The 22716-nt window shown below is 43.7% G+C and overlaps 1 protein-coding gene across 3 annotated transcripts in view; it reads right to left on the minus strand.

The window, feature by feature from the left end:
* TMEM184B (transmembrane protein 184B) overlaps positions 1-22716 on the minus strand; it is a 157674-nt gene that overhangs the window by 99648 nt on the left and 35310 nt on the right. For all 3 annotated transcript variants that reach the window (XM_075833691.1, XM_075833690.1, XM_075833692.1), the window contains exon 3: positions 9187-9420. In XM_075833691.1, the coding sequence (XP_075689806.1) occupies positions 9187-9420 (234 nt within the window). The remainder of the gene's footprint in view (positions 1-9186; positions 9421-22716) is intronic.

Genomic DNA, 22716 nt, shown 5'->3' on the forward strand with positions numbered 1-22716 from the left:
CTGGAAGTACGCTGGTTGACCCCCTGGGTCCTTTAACTCCGGTTACGGACAATCCTGCCTTTCCTGCTGGTAAGGCTGGTCGCTCCTTCCTAGGTAGGTCACCCACCAGCCCCTTGTATTTTGCCCAGGTCCTATCTGCCTCCTCTCTTCTCCCTTTAACCTCTATCTGCCCCGATGACGTGCTCTCTCCTCGCCGTATGTATGAATACGCCCAGTTGAAGCACTTTTATGGAGCCGTTAATCGTCGCGCACATCTCCACCGGTTGTTAACTGACTTTGAACGCCTCTGTGTCTCCACCCAGCCTCCTACCCACACCATCTCCACATTATACAAACTACTTCTTGCACAGCGATCCCAACAACTCCCCTCCTTCTGCGGGGCCTGGGAGAGAGAATTACAGACTACATTTACAGAAGCACAGTGGAAGAGGTGTTTTACCCTTTCTCAAAAAGCCTCTATAGCCAGTAGGGCCCAGGAAACTAGTTACAAAATTGTCTCTAGATGGTATCGGGTCCCGGTGGCTCTGCATAAATGGTTTCCATCTGTGCCTGACAGTTGTTGGCGTTGTGGTGCTGCGAGAGGTTCCATGTCACATGTCTGGTGGAGTTGCCCTTTGTTGAGGAGTTTTTGGGATGCAGTACTTAAATTAATACTAGAGGTTACCGGAGTTTCTGTTCCCGATTCCCCTGAAGCTGCTCTTTTATTTATGTTCCCGATGCCAATACACGTTTATAAAAGTTCCCTAACTAGACATCTCCTTCAGGCGGCAAAGTCAGTGATCCCGCGCAGGTGGAAAACTGCAATGCCTCCAACATTAGATGAATGGTTTCGGGAGGTTGCCGTGATACAGCACATGGAACACCTGGTAGCTCACTCCCCGGCAGCTGTGGTAAAATATACGTCTACATGGTCGCCATGGATAGTGTTCCTTTCTTCTTCATACCTCACGGCCGTAACCTGAGTTGGCCTATGCCCCTGTGAAGTGTACGGTGGTGCTTATTTTCTGTTGGCTGCATTCATAATACCCCGGAACAGGAGTCCAGGATCCTCATGCCCTCCCCCTTCCCTCCTTTCCCTCCCTCTCTTGGGGCCTTTTCTATTCGTTCTTTTCCCCTGTCTAGGGTAATGTGCCTCTCCTTCTCCGCTTCAGTTAAGTGGCCTCAATGTATGCTCTGCTGCTTTGCTCATGAACTCATTCATGCTACTGACGTATACTGAATAATGTCCTTGAATGGGGATGTGATGCACATTTCTGATTTTGTTTTAGTGTGTTTTTGCTTTGGTCTTGACCTGGTTTGTTTGTTAATTTACTGTGTGGAGGCCTTCCCTCCACTATGTCTTGTAACTCTGTGTACTGAAACTTAATAAAACTTTGAATAAGAAAAAAAAATAACCTATGGGGGAGGCCAAACTCTTCCTGAAGCTGTGAGACTCATGCGCTGCCCCAGGTAGAATAGCAGCTTCCCCCTGGAATCCCAATCCTCTCTCTTTCCATCCTGCAAAGTGCTGCAACTGCGCCGCCAAGTAATATACCCACGCATTTGGGATAGCCAACCCACCTTGCTCCTTTGGTAACTGCAATTTTTCCATTTTAATTCGAGGGATCCTCCTTTTCCACACCAAGTCCCTGAACAGGTTATGAATCCTCCTGAACCAATACTTAGGCAACCACACTGGAGCGTTATGCCCCACATAAAGGATCTGGGGCATTAAAATCATTTTAATTAAATTCGCCCGTCCCAGTGCTGAGAGGTAACTTCAACCAAATTTTTGATCTATCTCGGATTTTCTCCAATAAGGGTTTCACGTTTAGGGCAACAAAGTCCTGCACCCTTGCCGAAACTGTAATCCCCAGGTACTTAAAGAGGCTCTGTCACCAGATTTTGCAACCCCTATCTGCTATTGCAGCAGATAGGCGCTGCAATGTAGATTACAGTAACGTTTTTATTTTTTAAAAACGAGCATTTTTGGCCAAGTTATGACCATTTTTGTAATTATGCAAATGAGGCTTGCAAAAGTCCAAGTGGGTGTGTTTAAAAGTAAAAGTCCAAGTGGGCGTGTATTAGGTGCGTACATCGGGGCGTTTAATACTTTTACTAGCTGGGCGCTGTGAAGAGAAGTAACATCCTCTTCTCTTCAGAATACCCAGCTTGTGACAGTGCAGATCTGTGACGTCACTCACAGGTCCTGCATCGTGATGGCCACATCGGCACCAGAGGCTACAGTTGATTCTGCAGCAGCATCAGCGTTTGCAGGTAAGATCGATTTACCTGCAAACGCTGATGCTGCTGCAGAATCAACTGTAGCCTCTGGTGCCGATGTGGCCGTCACGATGCAGGACCTGTGAGTGACGTCACAGATCTGCACTGTCAGAAGCTGGGCGTTCTGAAGAGAAGAGGATGTTACTTCTCTTCAGAGCGCCCAGCTAGTGAAAGTATTAAAAACGCCCCGATGTACGCACCTAATACACGCCCACTTGGACTTTTACTTTTAAACACACCCACTTGGACTTTTGCAAGCCTCATTTGCATAATTACAAAAATGGTCATAACTTGGCCAAAAATGCTCGTTTTTTAAAAATAAAAACATTACTGTAATCTACATTGCAGCGCCTATCTGCTGCAATAGCAGATAGGGGTTGCAAAATCTGGTGACAGAGCCTCTTTAAATTCCTTCACACAGGGTATATTCACCCCTCTCACCACCACCGGCAGACTCAGAGGGGTAAGCGGCAATAGCACTGACTTATTCCAGTTGATTCTCAACCCCGAGAATTTACCAAAGCTTTCCAACACATTCATAACTGCCGGCAACGACCGATCTAGTCCCCTTAAAAATAACAAAACATCATCCGCATATAAGGCTATACGTTCCTCTAAGTCCCCATACCGAAATCCTTCAATATCCGGATGCTGCCTCACAACATTCGCTAAGGGCTCAATTGCTAAAGCAAATAACAACGGGAATAACGGGCATCCCTGACGAGTCCCCCTTCCCAGAGCAAAGATCTCTGACATCCTTCCATTAGCTCGAATTCTTGCCATTGGCTGTTTGTACAACAGTCGTACCCAGGTAATAAAGTTGTTCCCAAACCCCATGCGTTCCATCACCGCCCACATATATCCCCACTCTACACTATCAAAAGCTTTAGCAGCATCTAGGGATAACAGTGCTCTAGACCGAGCATAGTCAGTATCTGCCTGAATATTCAGGAACAGCCTTCTCAGATTAACTGCCGTAGATTTTGATGGCATAAACCCCGACTGGTCTGGGCCAACAATGGTGGTCACTACTTTCGTCAGCCTATTCGCAAGAATTTTTGCAAGAATTTTAACATCGGAGGTCAACAGAGAGATTGGCCGATAAGATTCAGGCATAGTCTTGTCTTTCCCCTCCTTAGGAATAACTACTATGGCAGCCTCAGACATTGACCGAGGCAGACACCCCCTCTCAAAACCATCCTGAAACACTGTCAATAACTCTGGCAAAAGTACATCACCGCAGGTTTTATACAGCTCCACTGGTATGCCATCTAACCCTGGTGCCTTTTCATTTGCCATTGAACTCACCGCTTGTTGTATTTCTTCCAGAGTTAGTGGTGTCTCCAGCCCCTTCCTATCCTCTGCCGTCAGTGTGACCCATGTCATACCCTCTAAATAGTCTGCCAATAATGCTCCCGTATAGTCAACTTTAGAGCTATATAGTTCAGTATAGTAAGATTTCAACACCTTCAGCACACTTCCTGTGTCTTTGGCCGCCACCCCTTTCCTGTCTTGTAAGCAATGAACAAACGTACTATCTTGTGCAGGCCTAGCTATAGTGGCCAACAATCTACCTGTCATTTCCCCCTCCTCATAATATTTCTGTTGCATAAAAAGTCGTTTATTAGCCGCCTGTTCCATCACATGTTCCCTCAATAATTTCTGGGCAATCTTCCAATGAGCAAGCGTATCTGCCGTGCAATGTGTAACATGACTCTCCTCTGTTAGTGTTACCCTATTTGACAACTCCACACCCATTTGTTTAGTCCTATTCTTAATGGCCGTAATCTCTCGTATATATACCCCTCTAATATACGCCTTCATCGCATCCCACAAGACGTCTACCGGCACTGTGCCAGAATTAAATTCAAAATATTCCTGTAAACTCGAGGTTATATTTCCCCCCCTACCAATTGAATCCAGAACGGATTTAGCCGCCAATGCATTCTAAGTCCTCCCTCCTGAGGACTGGTTTTGACTTTCATTAGCATTGGAGAGTGATCCGACAGCGAGCGCGGCAAGTATTCCACCTCTTCAACACACATAACTCCCAGACTATTACTGAATATCAAATCCAACCTGGACAGTGATCCATATGTAGAAGAGACACAGGAATATTGCACAGTAGATGGCCATTTAGCTCGCCACACATCCGTAAACCCAACCTCCGTCATATATTTTCCAAACGATGTCAACCCGGCTTCCATTCCCCCTCCATTCCCCAGGAACTTATCACGCGCCTTATCCATTATATTGTTAAAGTCCCCTATTAGTATAGTGGGGACCATCGGCCAGCCAGCCAATTTCTCTAACACTTCCCGTATGGGGACCACAGAGTATGGGGGAGGCACATACAGTATCACTATAATACATTCCCAGTTAAAAAGTTTACAATGTACCCCTACATATCTACCTTCCCGATCACTGAATGAGTCCAGGCAACTAAACGGCAGGCTCCGATGTACCAAGAAACTAACCCCTCTTGAGTATGTGGAATGAAAGGAGTGGAAACAGTGTCTAATCCAGGTTCTATGCGCCTGGTGGGCCGTGTCTTTGGTCAGGTGAGTCTCCTGCAATCCCATCACCCCAGCAGACTGTCTTTTCAATGAATCAAAAACAGCCCTGCGTTTTGTAGCCTCCCCCATACCCCTGACATTCCAGGACATAAAATTTACCCTTCCCCCCCATCTAATCAAGGCTTGGATTTGACATTGAGATATACCATATAGTACAATACACTTCTGAATACGGCACGCTTTAACCTCCCACCCCCCCACCCCCCCGCAACACATCCCCTTCCCCCTGTCATATCTCTCAACTCCCCACCTTGCCATAAACTTACCCTCCTAAGAGGGCCAGGGCAGGCGAACAATTCGCCCTTATCAGGACATTTCAGAACCTTATTCACAATGTATAAATACATTTAAAATATTCTATGCATTGTACTTCAGAAGCTCCGATCCTCCCGCCACCAGAATACAGCATATACAGGTGATCTTCACATTTCAAGTAATCATATCACGGTCAACCTCCAAGTATTCCCCCCCCCTCCCTTTCCCATTTCTAAAAGAAAAGGATTTCAACTCCCCTCCAACAGTTCAGCATTTCAACGCACAACCGCATTTCTTTCTCCTCTCCATCCACCATCAACAGTCCCATCAGGAACCTTCCATCTCAGGTTCGCGCAGCAGCTTCTTCCCTCTCCTGACGAAGACGATCCTCATGGCTGTCCAGCCATCTGAGCACATCTTTTGGGCTTTCAAAGAATTGGACAGTCCCCAGCGCCACCACCCGCAGCTTCGCTGGATATAACATGGAGTATTGGACCCGAAGACTCCTCAGCCTTTTTTTTATATCTAGGAGCTGCAGTCGTCTCTTCTGAATCTCAGCTGAGAAATCTGGATAAAAGGAGACTTTCGCCCCGTTCACACTAATATCTTGGCGTTCCCGGGCTTGCCTAAGAATCAGATCTCGGTCTTTGTAATGGAGCAATTTCACCAAAACTGGCCTGGGCGGTCTTCCAGGTGGGCCAGGTCGAGTGGGAACTCTATGTGCTCTTTCCACTGCAAACAATGGCGTCAAGGATTCTTTGCCAAACACTTCTAGCAGCCATTTTTCAAAATAAGAATCTGGATGGGCCCCTTCCACTTTCTCCGGGATCCCCACCATCCTCACATTATTTCGGCGCAAACGATTCTCCAAGTCGTCCGTTTTGGACAAAAGGTAATTTACGTCCACAGCCGTTGCATTCACATCTCTCCGCATGGGCAGCATTCTGTCTTCCAGCTCACTGACCCGACCCTCCACCGCCGTTGTACGTTCAGACACCTTCTGCAGGTCATGTCGTATAATAGAAATGTCCTCTTTGATCTCCCCCACCTGACAGGTAAGTTTGGCTAGAGTAGAATTGCACTGGCTTACCGCCAAAAAAACATCTGCCAGGGTGCGTCCAGGCACTGCCTTGTCATGTATGCCTCCTTCCGATCCGTCTGTGTGGTTATCCGGCATCCCTTCTCCATTTTCCTCCTCATCCGACTCCATCTGTGTCCTCAGTGGCTCAAACCGGGACCCGGAGCCTGAACCCTCCGCTATCCTCTCCCTACTACTAATCTGCCCCCTGATTACAGCAGGCTTCGTAGGTGTGTGCCGGGCAAAGCGCTCTAACCTCGATGCTGCCGCCCCTCTCACATCTCTGCGCTCCGTGAAGGAGCCCGCGTCGGCGCCATCTTGCTTCTTCAGCTCCTCGTCCTCTGCCGCCTTTGACTTCCGGGATCGGGTCATTATGAGTGTCTGTTTTGTTCCGAAATATCGTCCCCGGGCTCTCCACCACTTCTCCTCTCGTGTTAAGTAATTCACCGTGCAAATTAACAACTGCAAGATATAGTTTAAGGAGAATGGCAGCGGGAGCTCCGGATCCTGCTTCTTCTTACATGCGCTGCTAGGCCACGCCCCAATCCAAACGTTTTTAATAAAGCACTAACATCTTTAACATATTAAAAACATTTTTTGGGTGACACTGTTCCTTTAATACACCTAATGGCTGGTAAGCACCTATTGCGTGCCTAAAACATTCACCCGGCCCGTGCACGACACTAGTCAGCAGGTCGAACACGAGCCGAGGAAATGCCGGACATAAATAGTAACAGTCCAACCCCTGTCCTGCTCAGGTCAAGTCATCGGCGTGGCTTGCTGCGGATTGGCCGCCCGGGCTCCGCGTCATTGTGGAGGGGTTGGACTGTTCCTATTTATGTCCGGCATTTCCTCGGCTCGTGTTCGACCTGCTGACTAGTGTCGTGCACGGGCCGGGTGAATGTTTTAGGCACGCAATAGGTGCTTACCAGCCATTAGGTGTATTAAATCGATATTATTGTGACCCCTGCTAACTAAGTGGTGCGGAAACGCGTAGGGACACAGCTATTAGCACGTATTGTCCAGGTGTTTATGCTATAATTCAAGAGGGGGAGACATTTCCTTGCATCATGTGGTACACATACCATATAGTACCCATATGTACCCCCCCCCCCCCCCCTTGCTGGACATCGTGCTTATGCCTTAAATAGTCTATTAGCTATTTAGCCCTATTTTAGTTCTTGATTTCTATAATAAAATTTATATTTTAATCGTTCATATAGGCAGTGATACATATAATTTACATAAGTGAACGTACATCTTTCTATATCAATGCAACGTTAGTTGTGTAGTGTCAAATCCCTTTCATGACCAAGGGTCATTGATGCCCGTGTCCAGGTCAAATTTTTAATACGCACTTCTTTAAACTATAATATCTGTGGAACCGCTTTGAATATCACAACTATTTTTACTTTGTTTTTTTTACAAGACTTATGAGGCTTTCATTTTCTAGATTAATTTAATTAATTCAGTGTTTTTTATTATGAGCAGACAAAAATCACAAAATATGAAAAAATATATATATATTTTTTAATATCTATCTACTGCTGTGAGGAGAGAGTGAAGAGGGCTATAGAAACACGACCGTGAAAAAAATGGCAGTTAACAACGAATCAACGGTCAGTTTTTCATGGCTGTTTTGCATCAATGTATCTCAAAATTTGAATCCATTTCCAATCAGTTTTTCATGGACGTTACAAAAAAAATGGATGAATTATTAGTTAGGGTTTTTTGTCCCAAACCCATGAAAACACCACAGTGCCCATGTAGATGGTGACGCCATACCACTGTAGATAGTGCCGCATTGCCCACATAGATGGTGCCAGTGCCCACATATAGTGCTCACTGTAAAGTGCCACAGTTCTCCCTGCAGATAATGCTCACGTAGTGCCACACACAGTGCCCATGTAGATAATGCCAGTGTCCCCTGAAGATAGGGCCAATATAATGCCACAGTACCCATGTAGATCGTGTCCCACCCCCTGTATACAGCACCCCATATATGGACAGTGACGTCAGGGGTTAACTCTAAAAGTGGAACCCCCTGCCAGAGCGGGGATTCCGCTCCAGCAGTTGCCCCTGACGTCACTGTCCATATATGGAGGGGGGCTTCTCCAGTAGCAGAATCCCCGACACAGAGTGATCGGACACCCGGGATCTCGCTCCTAGAGAGAGAGCCTCTGAGGTCATTGTCCATATATGGATAGTGACACCAGGGGCTTCTCCAGTAGCGGAATCCCCGGCACAGAGCGATCTGACACCAGGGATTCCGCTCCTAGAGAGCCGCTGATGTCATTGCTCATATATGGGATAGTGCCACCTGGGGCTTCTCCAGTAGCAGAACCCCCAGAGTGTCGGCCAAGGATTACGCTCCTAGAGAGCCACTAACGTCACTGTCCAAATGGACAGTGACATCAGGGGCTCCCTCTAGAAGCGGAATTCCCGGCCAGTGTGATCTGACATCAGGGATTCCGCTCCTAGAGTCAGTTCAGGTGATACTATCTACAGTGGGGTTTGCGATGCTATCTACAACAGGGGGGGGGGGGGGTTGCTATCTGCAGGGGGGTGGCACTATGTACAGCGGGGATGGAGAGACGGCGGGGGCTCCCTCTAGGAGGGGAATCCTCGTACAGAGCACTGGCCGGGGATTCCGATGCTGAAGGGAGATTAGGTGGCGCTATCTACAGAGGGTTGTGGGTGGCATGATTTACAGTGAGGGGTATATTCCGGGGCTCTTAAAGCCCCGGCCGACATAGGAGTGCAGTGCTGCCCAAACTGAAGCAGCACTGCGCTCATTAAACCCGTTCCAGGTTGTCAACGTTTATACACGTGCTAACTGCACGGGGAAATCAGCATTTAGAACGTATATAGCCGTATGGCAGTCGTGAAGGGGTTAAAGAAATACCACAAATTCTAAGAGATTAGTTTGTACGCTCTCCCATTATACGACAACCATCTGACATGTTCCCCTAGAATTGCTCTTCTCAGTACAAAAAAAAAAAAGATGAAATTTACCTGGTGGCAAGTGAGGAGTAATGCAGTCCAGACAAAGAACCCTGAGATGGCCTGAGCAGTGGTTGTCATAAGGAACATAGGTTGCGCCAAGGTGAAAGGTTCCTCCTCTGGTGTCTGGGAGAGATTGGGAGTTACAGTGGTTTCCGAGCCAGGAATTGTAGAAGCAGGCAAACCAGTGATCATACCTGTCCCCTCCTGAGAAAGATCACTTAAACTTGACATTGTCATTGCACCCTGTAATAGGAAATAAAATGCTACAAGTCAACATACTTGTCATACACTCCCCTTCCATAAAGCGGAGCGCACGGAGTACATTTGCTCACAGACTATGATATACAGTATATTATAGAGGACCTCAATCAATAAGCCCGCTTGTGACAGTGCTTACTCACTGGTTGGAGAGTTCATATTGCAGGCAGTGTAAACACTGGGTCCCAGTCATATACAGTGGAATAACTTTGCAAACACTAAATACGTTTTTCGGCATTTGAACAGTGATAAGATGAGTCAGTTTGCACAAAGTCCAACTAAGACTAAATAAAAAAAAAAAAAAAGGAAATACTAAAATACAATTGTGTCATAGTGCTTGGGTCTATTCACACGTTTCGGCCCGAACAACGATTTTTTTGCCGTGATTCTGTGAAAATGTTTCTAAAAACCATGTAAAAAACACGAAATGACTGCAACATGTAAATTGAGCCTTAACGACAGCCCACTTGTCTTGACGGCAGGCGGCGCAGATCCTTAATCCACAGTAAAAAATGTTGGCGTTGCCATAGAAAAAGGTTTATGAGCGCTTACTCTTTAGCCAGCAGCGGTTACTAACAGCCATTGAACCCTTTGAGCGCCATGGTCCGTGACCGGAGACTGGGGGAACCCTCTGCAGTCAGTCCTGGGACTTAAAAAGCACTCCAGGGCTGTCTGTTCAGCAAGCCTGCTGGTTAGGGCACAATATGTGTTGTCCTAACAGTCTGTGTCATAGTGACACAATGAAATGTATTCACATAAAAAAAAGTGCATGCTAATAAACTATAAAGTTACTAAAGAGCTATTTTCACAGGGAAAAAATAAAAATCATTATACAGCAGAGAATATTTTATTGCTCATACATTACAAAAAACCTACACATTAAGTACCTACACAACCGGAATAATCTGGAAAAATTGAAACGTGTACAAGACAAAAATACAAAAAACAGATCCACAAGGTCAAAAATTGCTTTTTTCTAGGTTAACGTCGCACAAATTACATAGACTTACAGTAAATTATTGTACCTTCAAACTGGGCAGAAAAAATATATAATTTTCTCCCGCATAAACAAGGCCTCCTATAGCTGCATCAATAAAATAAAAAATAAAAAACATTATGGCTGTTGAAAAGCAGAAGCAAAAACAAAAAATGTAGCTGGTCATTAACCCCTTAAAGGCAATGTGTTGCCAGCAAAGCATGTTTGTTTTTTTAGTTAAACAATTAGTGTGTAGGTGATTAAACATTGTTCTAATTTTTTTTACAAGTCAGGAAATATTATAAATTGGATTCAATTTATAATATTTCCCAGCACTGGTCACTAGATGGAGCAATTCCCAAAATTGCAGCATTGCATGTGGTAAAGCAACCACATTGCTTTATGCTGCAAAATTGGGAAAAAATCCCCCGCTCTAGTGAGCTCTCAGAATCCCCCCCTCCTTTATCCTGGCTAGTGCCGGGAGAAACGAGGGGTTTGAACGGTCTAAACTCCTACACTGTGTGTCGCCATTTTTTGAGCTAACACACAGTGTAGAATGTTTACATACACTAGTAAAACACACTGAAACACGAACATACATAGAAATCACTTACCTGCTCCAGTCGCCGCCGCCGCTCCATCCGGTCCGTCCGCTCCGTCTGCTGCCGCTGCTCCAAGTGCACAAGTCCGGAAGCCGCGCCTGGAAGTAGTAATCTTACTGCCCGGCCGCGACTTCCGGTCCACAGGAAAATGGCGCCGGACGGCGCGCATTTCAAATCGGACTGTGTGGGAGCGGCGCATGCGCCGTTCCCACACACAGCGTACACCAAAGTGGATGGAACGGGCCCCGTTCGCAGTCCCTATGGGACTGGAGCTGCCGTATTCCATGTCTGTATGTGTCGTTAATCGACACATACAGAAATGGGAAAAAAAATGGCAGCCCCCATAGGGAAGAAAAAGTGTAAAAATAGAAAAAAAGTAACACACAAACACACAAATAAATATAAACGTTTTTAATAAAACCCTAACATAATAAAAAAAAATTTGGTGACACTTCCTTTAAGGACGCAGCCTACTTTTGGCCTTAAGGCTCAGAGCCCATTTTTCAAATCTGACATATTTAACTTTATGCGGTAATAACGTCGGAATGCTTAAACCTATCCAAGCGATTGAGATTTTTTTTCTCGTGACACATTGGGCTTCATGTTCGTGGTAAAATTTGGTCGATATATTCAGTGTTTATTGGTGAAAAATTGCAAAATTTAAGAGGAATTTTTTTTAAAATAGCATTTTTCTGAATTTAAATGCATCTGCTTGTAAAACAGATGGTTACACCACCCAAAATAGTTACTAGTTCACATTTCCCATATGTCTACTTTAGATTGGCATAGTTTTTTGAACATTCTTTTATTTTTCTTGGACGTTACAAGGCTTAGAACATAAACAGCAATTTCTCATATTATTAAGAAATTTCAAAAGCCTTTTTTTTAAGGTACCTGTTCAGTTCTGAAGTGGCTTTGAGGGGCCTATGTATTAGAAACCCTGATAAAACACCACATTTTAAAAACTAGACCCCTCAAAGCATTTAAAACAGCATTTAGAACGTTTTTTAGCCCTTCAGGCATTTCACAGGAATTAAAGCAAAGTGGACGTGAAATTTGCAAATGTCATTTTTCTTGCTGAATTTCAATTTTATTCAATTTTTTTTCTGTAACACAGAAGGTTTTACCAGAGAAACATTACTAAATATGTATTGTCCAGATTCTGCAGTTTTTAGAAATGTCCCACATGTGTCTAGTGCACTCGTGGACTAAAACACAAGCCCTAGAAGCAAAGAAGCACCTAGTGCATTTTGAGGCCTCTTTTTTATTAGAATATATTTTAGGCAGCATGCCAGGTTTGAAAAGGTGTTGAGGTGCCAAAACAGTAGGAATCCCCCAATAGTGGGAGGGTGCAGAAGGAAAGGAGCGCTATTTGTTCTTTGGAGTCCAGATTTTGCTGGATTGGTTTTCGGGTGCCATGTCGCATTTGCAGAGCCCCAGAGGTATCAAAGCAATGGAAACCCACCAGAAGTGACCCCATTTTGGAAACTACACCCCTCAAGGAATTCATTTATGGGTAATGTGACCATTTAGACCCCATAGTTTCTTCACAGAGCTTATTTGAATTGGGCTGGGAATTAAAAATATATATATTTTTTCCAATAATATGTCGTTTTAGCTCAAAAATTCTTATTTTCACAAGAAATAAAATACTCCATTCTGTTGCACGTTTGGGCCCATGGGAGGGCTCAGAACGAAAGGACCACCATTTGGCCTACTGGGGATTTTCTGGTGCGAAGTCACGTATGCAGAAGCCCCTTAGGTACCAGTACAGTTGAAACCCGCAAGTAGTGACCCAGTTTTAAAAACTACACCCTCAAGGCATTCATCTAGCAGTGTAGTGAGCATTTTGACCGGAGACATACACCCCATAAACTGTAATGCGAGTTCTCCTGGGTACGGCAATACCCTACAATTGGATGTTATCAGCTGCCTGGGCACACAGCAGGGCCCAGAGGGGAAAGACGAGAGGGGATAAGCTGTGCGGAGTACATCAGGGTAAGTAAAATTGGGGTAAATTATAAACCAAGGGATGTATGATAAATTTTAAAACACGCTTTCATACAGAGCTCTGGTTTTTCCAGGACACGTGTCACATTGATATATTGTGTCCTCCCTTACCCCCCTCTTATAGCAGACTTTGCACCTCTTTTGACTTATTCCCTTCTTGCCAATTTGGGGAACTTCTCCTGGAAAGTGTTGCCCTGGTACGATGCGTGCGGCCTCGCTTCCAGAAGTACTTGGTGCCCCCCCCCCCTTCTTGGTCCCTAAAGATTAGGTTCTTGAAAATCACCTCTTAAAATTCCAGGAAAGTTCCCGTCTGGCCTGTACATCGACGTAGCACATACACATTGTACAAAGCCATCGGTATGAGGTGCCCGCACCGCGCTGTAGGGCTTCAGGACTTGATCTGACAAGTCCACCCCTCCCATGTACCTATTGTAGTCCAGGATGCAGTCTGGTTTGGGGGTCTCTGTACTGGTACATGGGTACTGGTGTGGGCATGTATTGTAGTCAATACAAGGACATCTCTCTTGTCCTTGACACACAATATGTTGCTGCTAGAATGTGCCCTGCTCTCACCCCTTCTGAGTGTTTGCCCTGCAGAGTCCTAGGGAGGCCTATCAGATTTCTTCTAGCGGTGCCCCATGACTGGAAGCGAGGCAGTTGAAGAGTGGGACGCTGGTATAAAAATTATCATGGTGGGTGCACCAAATCCCACACAATTTTTGCATCAACTCCCAGTAAGGGTGGGCATTCTGGGGGCCGAATACTGCTGTCCTTCCCTTCATATATCCTAAATCTGTAGGTATACCCTGATGCACTCTCGCACAGCTTATACATTTTCACGCCATACCTTGCCCTCTTACCCGGCAGGTACTCGCGGAATTGAACCCTCCCTTTAAAATGTACCAGGGACTCATCAATAGAAATACACTTCTCGGGGGTGTATGCTTGGGAAAACCGGGCACTGAAACGGTCAAAACTGGGGTCATCTCGTGGTGGGCACGGCTCATTATCAGTATAATGTAATGAGCGAAGTATTGCCTAATTTATTTATTTTTTTAGGTTCCAGTTCAGTTCTGAAGTTGCTTTGAGGGGCCCATATATTAGAAACCCCTATCAAACACCCCATTTTAGAAATTAGACCCCTCAAAGTATTCACAACAGCATTTAGAAAGTTTATGAACCCTTTAGGTGGTTTCACAGAAATTTAGAGCAAAGTAGAGGTGAAATGTAAATTATTTTTTTTGTCATAAAATCTTCTTTATACCATTTTTTTTATAACACAAAAGGTTTTATCAGAGAAACGCAACTTAAAGAGGCTCTGTCACCAGATTTTGCAACCCCTATCTGCTATTGCAGCAGATAGGCGCTGCAATGTAGATTACAGTAACGTTTTTATTTTTAAAAAACGAGCATTTTTGGCCAAGTTATGACCATTTTTGTAGTTATGCAAATGAGGCTTGCAAAAGTCCAAGTGGGTGTGTTTAAAAGTAAAAGTCCAAGTGGGCGTGTATTATGTGCGTACATCGGGGCGTTTTTAATACTTTTACTAGCTGGGCGTTCTGATGAGAAGTATCATCCACTTCTCTTCAGAACGCCCAGCTTCTGGCAGTGCAGATCTGTGACGTCACTCACAGGTCCTGCATCGTGTCGGACACATCGGCACCAGAGGCTACAGTTGATTCTGCAGCAGCATCAGCGTTTGCAGGTAAGTAGCTACATCGACTTACCTGCCAACGCCGATGCTGCTGCAGAATCATCTAACCTCTGGTGCCGATGTGTCCTCGCTCGTCTGACACGATGCAGGACCTGTGAGTGACGTCACAGCATGATCTGGCAGAAGCTGGGCGTTGAAGAGAAGTGGATGATAATTCTCGTCAGAGCGCCCAGCTAGTAAAAGTATTAAAAACGCCCCGATGTACACACATAATACACGCCCACTTGGACTTTTAAACAGACCCACTTGGACTTTTGCAAGCCTCATTTGCATAACTACAAAAATGCTCGTTTTTTAAAAATAAAAACGTTACTGTAATCTACACTGCAGAGCCTATCTGCTGCAATAGCAGATAGGGGGTTGCAAAATCTGGTGACAGAGCCTCTTTAATACTTATTGCCCAGATTCTGCAGTTTTGAGCAATATCCCATGTGTGGCCCTAGTGCGGTAATGGACTGAAGCACCGGCCTCAGAAGCAAAGGAGCACCTAGTGGATTTTGAGGCCTTTTTTTTTATTAGGCACCATGTCCGGTTTGAAGAAGTCTTGTGGTGCCAAAACAGTGGAAACCCCCCTAAAGTGACCCCATTTTGGAAACTAGACAACTTGAGGAATTCATTGTAGTTTTCTTGGGGTGCATGTGGCTTTTTGTTCAGATTTTATTCCATTTTAGGTGGCGTGGGGACTAAAAAAACAGCAATTCTACTATTGTTTTTTTATTCTATTTTTTTTACAACGTTCACCGTGCGCTATAAATGACATATTCACTTTATTCTGCGGGGCGATAAGATTATTGCGATACCAGATGTTTATAGTTTTTTTATGTCTTATGGTGTTTGCACAATAAAATAAGTTTAGTAAAAAATCATTCACTTGTGTTACCTTATTCTAAGAGCCAGAAAGTTTTTATTTTTCCATCAATAAAGCCGTGCGAGGACTTATTTTTTGTGTAACGAACTGTAGTTTCGATCAGTACCATTTTTAGGTACATGCGACTTTTTGATCTCCTTTTATTCCATTTTTTGGGAGGTGGAGTGACCAAACAATTGTGATTGTGGTACGGTTTATTATTATTGTCTTTTACAGCGTTCACCGTGCGGGATAAATAACGAAATAATTTTGTAGTTCAGACCGTTATGGACGCGGCGATACCAATTATGTATAGTTTATATATTTTTATTAATAATAAAAGGACTGATAATGCAAGAAGGGGGATTTTTACTTTTAATACGGTTAAAAAATTTTACACATCTTTTTTTTACTTTATTACTTTGTCCCACTTTGTCCCACTAGGGGACTTGAGGGCAGGAGGCTCTGATCGCTATTCCAATACACTGCACTACATGCATAGTGCAGTGTATTAGAGCGGTCACTACTCACTGACAGCAAGCATAGTGGGTCCTGACGTTGTCAGGACCTACTAGGCTTCCGTCGATGGCATAGCCGGATGCCATTGTTTGGCGACCGGTTGCCATAGTCACCATCGCCGGCCGCTATCGTGTAGCAGGCCAGCGATGGCAGCTTAACCCCTAAAAAGCTGCGCTCTCTATTGACGCGGCTTTTAAGGGGTTAATCAGCAGGGACACAGCGATTGGTCCCCGCTGTAGGAGCTGCGGCAGCTGCTGTACGAGACAGCAGCTGTCACAGCTCCTGTATGCTGTATGTGTCGGGAGGACGGCCGAAACGGCCGTTACTCCCGAGACATACTATTAGGTCATGGAGCGCGAACGATATAGCTACCATGACCTAATAGTACGTCCAGGAGCGGGAAGGGGTTAAATCGGTACTATTTTCGGGTACATGCGACTTTTTGATCACTTTTTATTCTCTATTTTTGGGAGGGGTGGTGACCCAAAAAAATATTGATTCTGGTGTTTCTTTATTGATTTTTTTGGGGTGTTAATCGTGCAGGAAAAGTAACATTATAATTTTATAGTTTGGGTCGTTAGGAACGCAGCGATACCAAAATGTGCACTTTTTTTAATGTGTTCCAATAGGAAAAAAAGCATTTTTTGTTTATAGAACTTATATTTTTACACTTTTCTTTAAAAACATTTTTTTTTTTTTTTTTACTTGTCCTACTAGGGGACATTAAGGCTTGCAGCTTTGATCGCTGCTAGAGTACATTACACTACACACGTAGTGTAATGTTTTCTAACGGTCATTGTGACGTGACAGTCACACTGACAGGAAGTCTCGGAGGTCCGGCCGGAGGCTGCTCCTCCGAGGCTTCCATACATGGCAACCCGGAGGTCATTGTCTGGCCACCGATTGCCACAACAAGCATCGGCAGCCCCGACAATCACTTCGTGGGGGCTGCCGATGTGCTTCAACCTCCTTAAATGCGGAACACGCAATCTGTCGCTGCATTTATGGGGTTAATTGCCGAAATCAGCGTCGATTGTCCGCTGACCGGCAAGACTGGAGTGTCAGCTGACCTCCCGGTTCCCGGACACACTCCGTTAAGACAGTGTGCGCCGGGAACTACTCCGCAACTGTACGTCCTGATGCGGGAAGCAAGCTTTCTGCAGGACATACAGTTGCGGCGCAGCGCATGAAGAGGTTATTTAAAGTCCAAAAAAAAAAAAAAAAAAACTTTTCAGATTTTTTTCTCTAAAGCAATATAAAAATTAAAAAATACACAAAATTGGAAATTGGTATCGGTGTGTCTGTAAAAGGCCAAAACCAAATGCCTTGAAAAACACTTTAAACCGGCAAAATCGCTGTTTTTTGGTCACCTTGTCCCTACCAGAAAATGTAATAAATAGTGCTCAAAAAGTTGTATGTGCAAAAAAAAAAATTGTACCAATAACAACTACAGCTCATTCCGCAAAAAATAAGCCCTCACACCACTCTATTGACGGAAAAATTAAAAAAGTTATGGCTCTTGGAAAGCGGGGAGGGAAAGACGAAAAAGAAAAAAAATTGATCACTCTGGAAAGGGTTAATTACTTTCTAATGAAAAAAACATTTATGAGCACATGTGGGGTATTGCCGTACTCGGGAGAAATTGCTTTACAAATGTTGGGGTGCTTTTTCCTCCTTTATCCTTTGTGAAATTGAAAAAAATTCAACATTTGAGTGGAAATAATGTAGATATTAATTTTCACGGCCTAATTCTAATAAATTCTGCAAAAGACCTGTGGGGTCTAAATGCTCACTATACCCCTAGATCGATGCCTTAAGTGGTTTCGTTTCCCAAATAGTGTCACTTTTGTGTGGTTTCCACTGTTTTGATCTCTCAGGGGCTTTGCAAATTCTACATGACACCCGAAAACCATTTCAGCTAAATTTGAGCTCCAAAAGCCAAATAGCGCTCCTTCCCTTCTAAGCCCCGCTATGGGTCCAAACAGCAGTTTATTACCACATATGACATATTTCTGTAATCGGGAGAAATAGTTTCACAAATGTTGGGGTGCTTTTTCTCCTTTATTCCTTGTAAAAATTAAAAAGGGTATTTACATTTTTTCAGAAAAAAAGTAGATTTTTACCTTTACAGACTGAGGCCTGATTCACACGAGCGCTGCGCATCTCGGACATGAAAGACTGCCGTTTTTCACTTCCGAGGTGCATCCGTGCGCAGCGCTGCGGGACGCGATGTCACGCATTCCCCATAGTTGAGAGTCTATGGAGGGATGTGTGATACGCGAAAAGAACGGACATGTCCTATTTACGCACGGACCCTTCACACGGTCCGTTGAAACAACGGCTGTGTGGACTGCCACATTGAATTACATAGGTCCGTGGGACGGCCGCTATTTCAACGGCCGTCCCACGGACGTTTAACACGCTCGTGTAAATAAGCCCCAATTCCAATGAATTCAGCAAAACAACTGTGGGGTCAAAATGATAACTTTCCTCCTAGAAAAATTCCTTGAGGCGTGTAGTTTCAAAAATGGAGTCACTTTGGGGGGGGTTCCACTCTTTTGGTCCCTCCAGTGCATTGCAAACGCAACATGGCACTGAAAGCTGTTCCAGCAAAATCAGAAATCTAAATGGTGCTCATTCTCTTCTGAGCCCTGCTGTGAGTCCAAACAGCAGTTTATTAACACATATGGGGTATTACTATAAAATCAGAAGAAATTGTTTACATATGTTGGTGTGTTTTTTTCTCCTTTATTCCTTGTAAAAATTAAAACGTTTTAATTTTTTTCAGAAGAAAAGTAGATTTTCACCTGCACATACTAATTCAAATAAATTTAGCAAAAAAAAAAACTGTGGCGCAAAAATGCCAACTACACTTTGCAAAATGGGGTCACTGCTGGGGGGTTTCCACTGTTTTGGCACCACAAGACCTCTTCAAACTTGACATGGTGCCTAAAATATATTCTAAAAAAAATGAGGCCCTAAAATCCACTAGGTGCTCCTTTGCTTCTGAGGCCTGTGTTTTAGTCCAGTAGCATACTAGGGCCACATGTCGGATATTTCTAAAAACTACGGAATCTGGGCAATACATACTGAGCTGCATTTCTTGGGTAAAACCTGTGGTATATAATTTTTTTTGTATTACAAATTAATTTTGGCAAAAAAAAATAATTACATTTGTACATTTCACCTCTACTTTGCTGGAAAGCCTAAAGGGTTAAAACACTGACTGCGCTTTTGAATACTTTGAGGGGTGCAGTTTTCAAAATGGGGTGATTTATGGGGACTTTCTAATATATAAGGCCCTCAAAGCCACTTCAGAACTTCTCAACTGGTCCCTGAAAAAAATAGCCTTTTGAAATTTTCTTGAAAATATGAGAAATTGCTGCTAAAGTCTTGTAATGTCCTAGAAAAATAAAAGAATGTTCAAAAAACGATGCAAACAAAGTAGACATATAGGAAATGTAAACTAGTAACTATTTTGTGTGGTATTACTATCTGTTTTACAAGCAGATACATCTAAAATGTAGAATACAAATTTTTCAAATTTTCTCCAAATCTTAGTGAAAAAATGTGGTCGCTAAATTCAATATTTATTTGTAAAAAACACTAAACATAAAGTACAATATTTCACGAGAAAACAATCTCAGAATCGCTTGGATAGGTAAAAGCATTCCGAAGTTATTACCACATAAATTGACATGTCAGATTTTAAAAATCATCTTCGTCATTTAGGCCAAAACAGGCTGTCTTGAAGGGGTTAAATATTGGCACACACGACAGGTTCGGAGGCCCAGTCATAACCATGTTCTGGATAGTGAGGCCGTAGTAGAAAAATAGAATTAGCACTTATCGGTAATTCGGTTTCTATTAAACCCTCCATGAAAGCACATCAGACGTTGAATCTCCACCCCTAACAAGGACAGGAGCACACAAAAGGTTAAGTAGCCTCTCCCCACCTCAGTGTATTTCAAATAACCGCATGGCATAGTAGCCAACATATCAATTACTCCATAAACATATTGGTGAAGTACATATACACATTGGGAGGGTAATAACGGTGCGGTCATGGAGGGTTTAATAGAAACCGAATTACCGGTAAGTACTAATTCTATTTTCTCAAATACACCCTCCCTGACAGCACACAGGAGAGTACCAAATAAATAATACTAGGGAGGGATTAGTTCTCAGGACTTTCCTACCAAAGGAAAGATCACTGCTGTGAGAAAGATCTAATCTATAATGTCTCACAAAAGTATGGATAGAGGACTAAGTGGCCGCTTTATAAATCTGTTCTATTGAGGAGTTACATTTTTCAGCCCAAGATGTTAACATGGCTTTAGTTGAATGAGCTTTTAATTTATCTGGGGGGGGGGAGATAATCCTCCAGTCTTTTGTAGCTGCCAAGTAGGTAAGTATGGTTCTCCTAATATCTAATGTATGGAAACTCTTCTTTGTTTCTGGGTTCTTGGAAAAAAGGAGAGTATAATATCTTGTGACATATGAAAATGGGAAACTACTTTAGGTAAAAAGGTAGGATCAGGGCATAAGAGGATTCTATCTTCTAGATAATCTGAAGATATGGTTGACATGTTGAAAGAGCCCGAATTTCCCCAACCCTTTTAGCCGTGGTAATGGCGTCCAGAAAGGCTGCTTTCCAGGAAAGATTTTTAATTCAGATATTTACTATGGGTTCAAAGGGAGAGGCTGTTAGACCTTTTAAAGACAATATTTAGACCAAGGGGGAAGGGTAAATCTGTTTACTGAGGGATAATCTATTAGCCCCAGAAAATAATCTTTTGATCCAATGATGATTTGCTAAACCTTGGTCAAAATATGAACTAAGTGCAGAAATCTGGACTTTTAATGTAGCGGGTCTTAGAATTTTTACAGACAGGTCTAGAAAAAGGGCTAAAATCTGAGCTATATCTCGATTGCATAAATTAGGGATATCATCCCTGCATCAGGACGACAGGATTTTTTTTTTTTCCACTTTGGAGTTTTGTTGATTTGCAGATAGATCTAATTCTGGACTGCCCCACAACTGTGTGATGTGATAGAAGATCTCTTTGCTTAGGCACCATTCTTGTGGAGTGAGATCATGCCGACTGAGAAAGTCGGCCTGTACGTTTAGAGACCCTGTTAGGAGGATGGCAGAGATGGATCTCACATGTTGTTCTGCCCAGTTAAAGATTTGGGTTGATAGAATCTGGAGTTTTTTCCTCCTTGAGGATTAAAATAGGCAACTGTAGTTATGTTGTCAGAATAAATTGTTATATTTGAGCCGCTTGTAAGATGTTCGTAGGCCCTCAATACTTCCAGGACTGCTCGGAGTTCCAGAAAGTTGGATGAGTGATGTCTCCGGTTTTGAGGCATGACTCCTTGAAATGATGAGTGGGAGACCACTGCTCACCAGCCTTTCTTGCTGGCATCTGTGGTGATTGCAGTCACAGGGGAAGGATGCCAGGCTACGCCCTGTTTTACATTTCTCCAGCGTTTCCACCAATTTAGTGAATGTTTCACTCCAATGGGCCATCTGATTTTCTTGTCTAAAGATAAGGGGGATTTGTCCCATTCTGAAAGGACTAACGCTTGCAACGTCCTGGAGTGAGCTTGCGCCCATGGGGTTACCTGAATGCATGAAGTCATGGACCCCAGTATAGACATTGTTTGTCTTTTAGAGATCCTTAATTTTTTCTGAAACCAGGATATCTTTGTGATCAGCATAGATTTCTTCTCTGGAGGGAGAAACAACATCTGCTGATGTGAATCCAGGCGAACCCCTAGAAATGCTCTTTGGTGATGAGAGAGAGATTGGATTTCTTGAGGTTTATAATCCACCCTAAATTCAAGAGGGTCTGAGAAATCGGATGAAGTTTTATGGAAAGTGGCGATGGCGTTGGAGCAACTACTAACCGGTCCTCTAGATAAGGTATTATATTCATACCCTGTTTCCAGAGGAACGCGATTACCTCCACCATTATCTTCGTGAATATACAGGGTGCAGAAGATATTCCAAATGAAAGGGCCCTGAACTGATAATGTAGTATCTTTTGATTTTGTAGAAAGGCAAATCTGAGGAATTTTTGATATTGTGGATGTACTGAGATATGGTAATAGGCATCCTGTAGATCGATGGTTGCCATGGAGCTGTTGAGACCTATTAGTGGGATGGATGATCTGATTGATTCCATCTTGAAATGATTATATACTATAAAGTAATTTAGTGGCTCTAGATTATAAATTTGATAATCTCCAGTTTTTTTTTGTTTGTTTTTTTACTAGGAATAGTTGGGAACAGCGACCCTCCCCTATTTCCTTTATTGGAACTGGAGAAGCGACATCCATCTCTTGTAACTTCTGGATTCCCTTTATCAGGGCTTGTTGCAAAGTGCTGGAGGGGAGAGAAGGGATACTGTTTTTTTTTTTGGGGGGGGGGGGGGAATAGGCAGAAAACTTGATCTTGTAACCTTCTGAAATAGTGTTCAGGATCCATCGGATTCCACTGGGGAGGAAATCCAGACAGCCTGCCCCCCGCCCCCCACCCCACTCTCTTGGCGTCATTGCCTATCCTGTTGTCTATTTTGATTGAAGAGAATATTTCTTCCTCTACCAC

The sequence above is a fragment of the Rhinoderma darwinii genome, chromosome 7 (genome assembly GCF_050947455.1).
Source record: "Rhinoderma darwinii isolate aRhiDar2 chromosome 7, aRhiDar2.hap1, whole genome shotgun sequence".
Classification (NCBI taxonomy): Eukaryota; Metazoa; Chordata; class Amphibia; order Anura; family Rhinodermatidae; genus Rhinoderma; species Rhinoderma darwinii.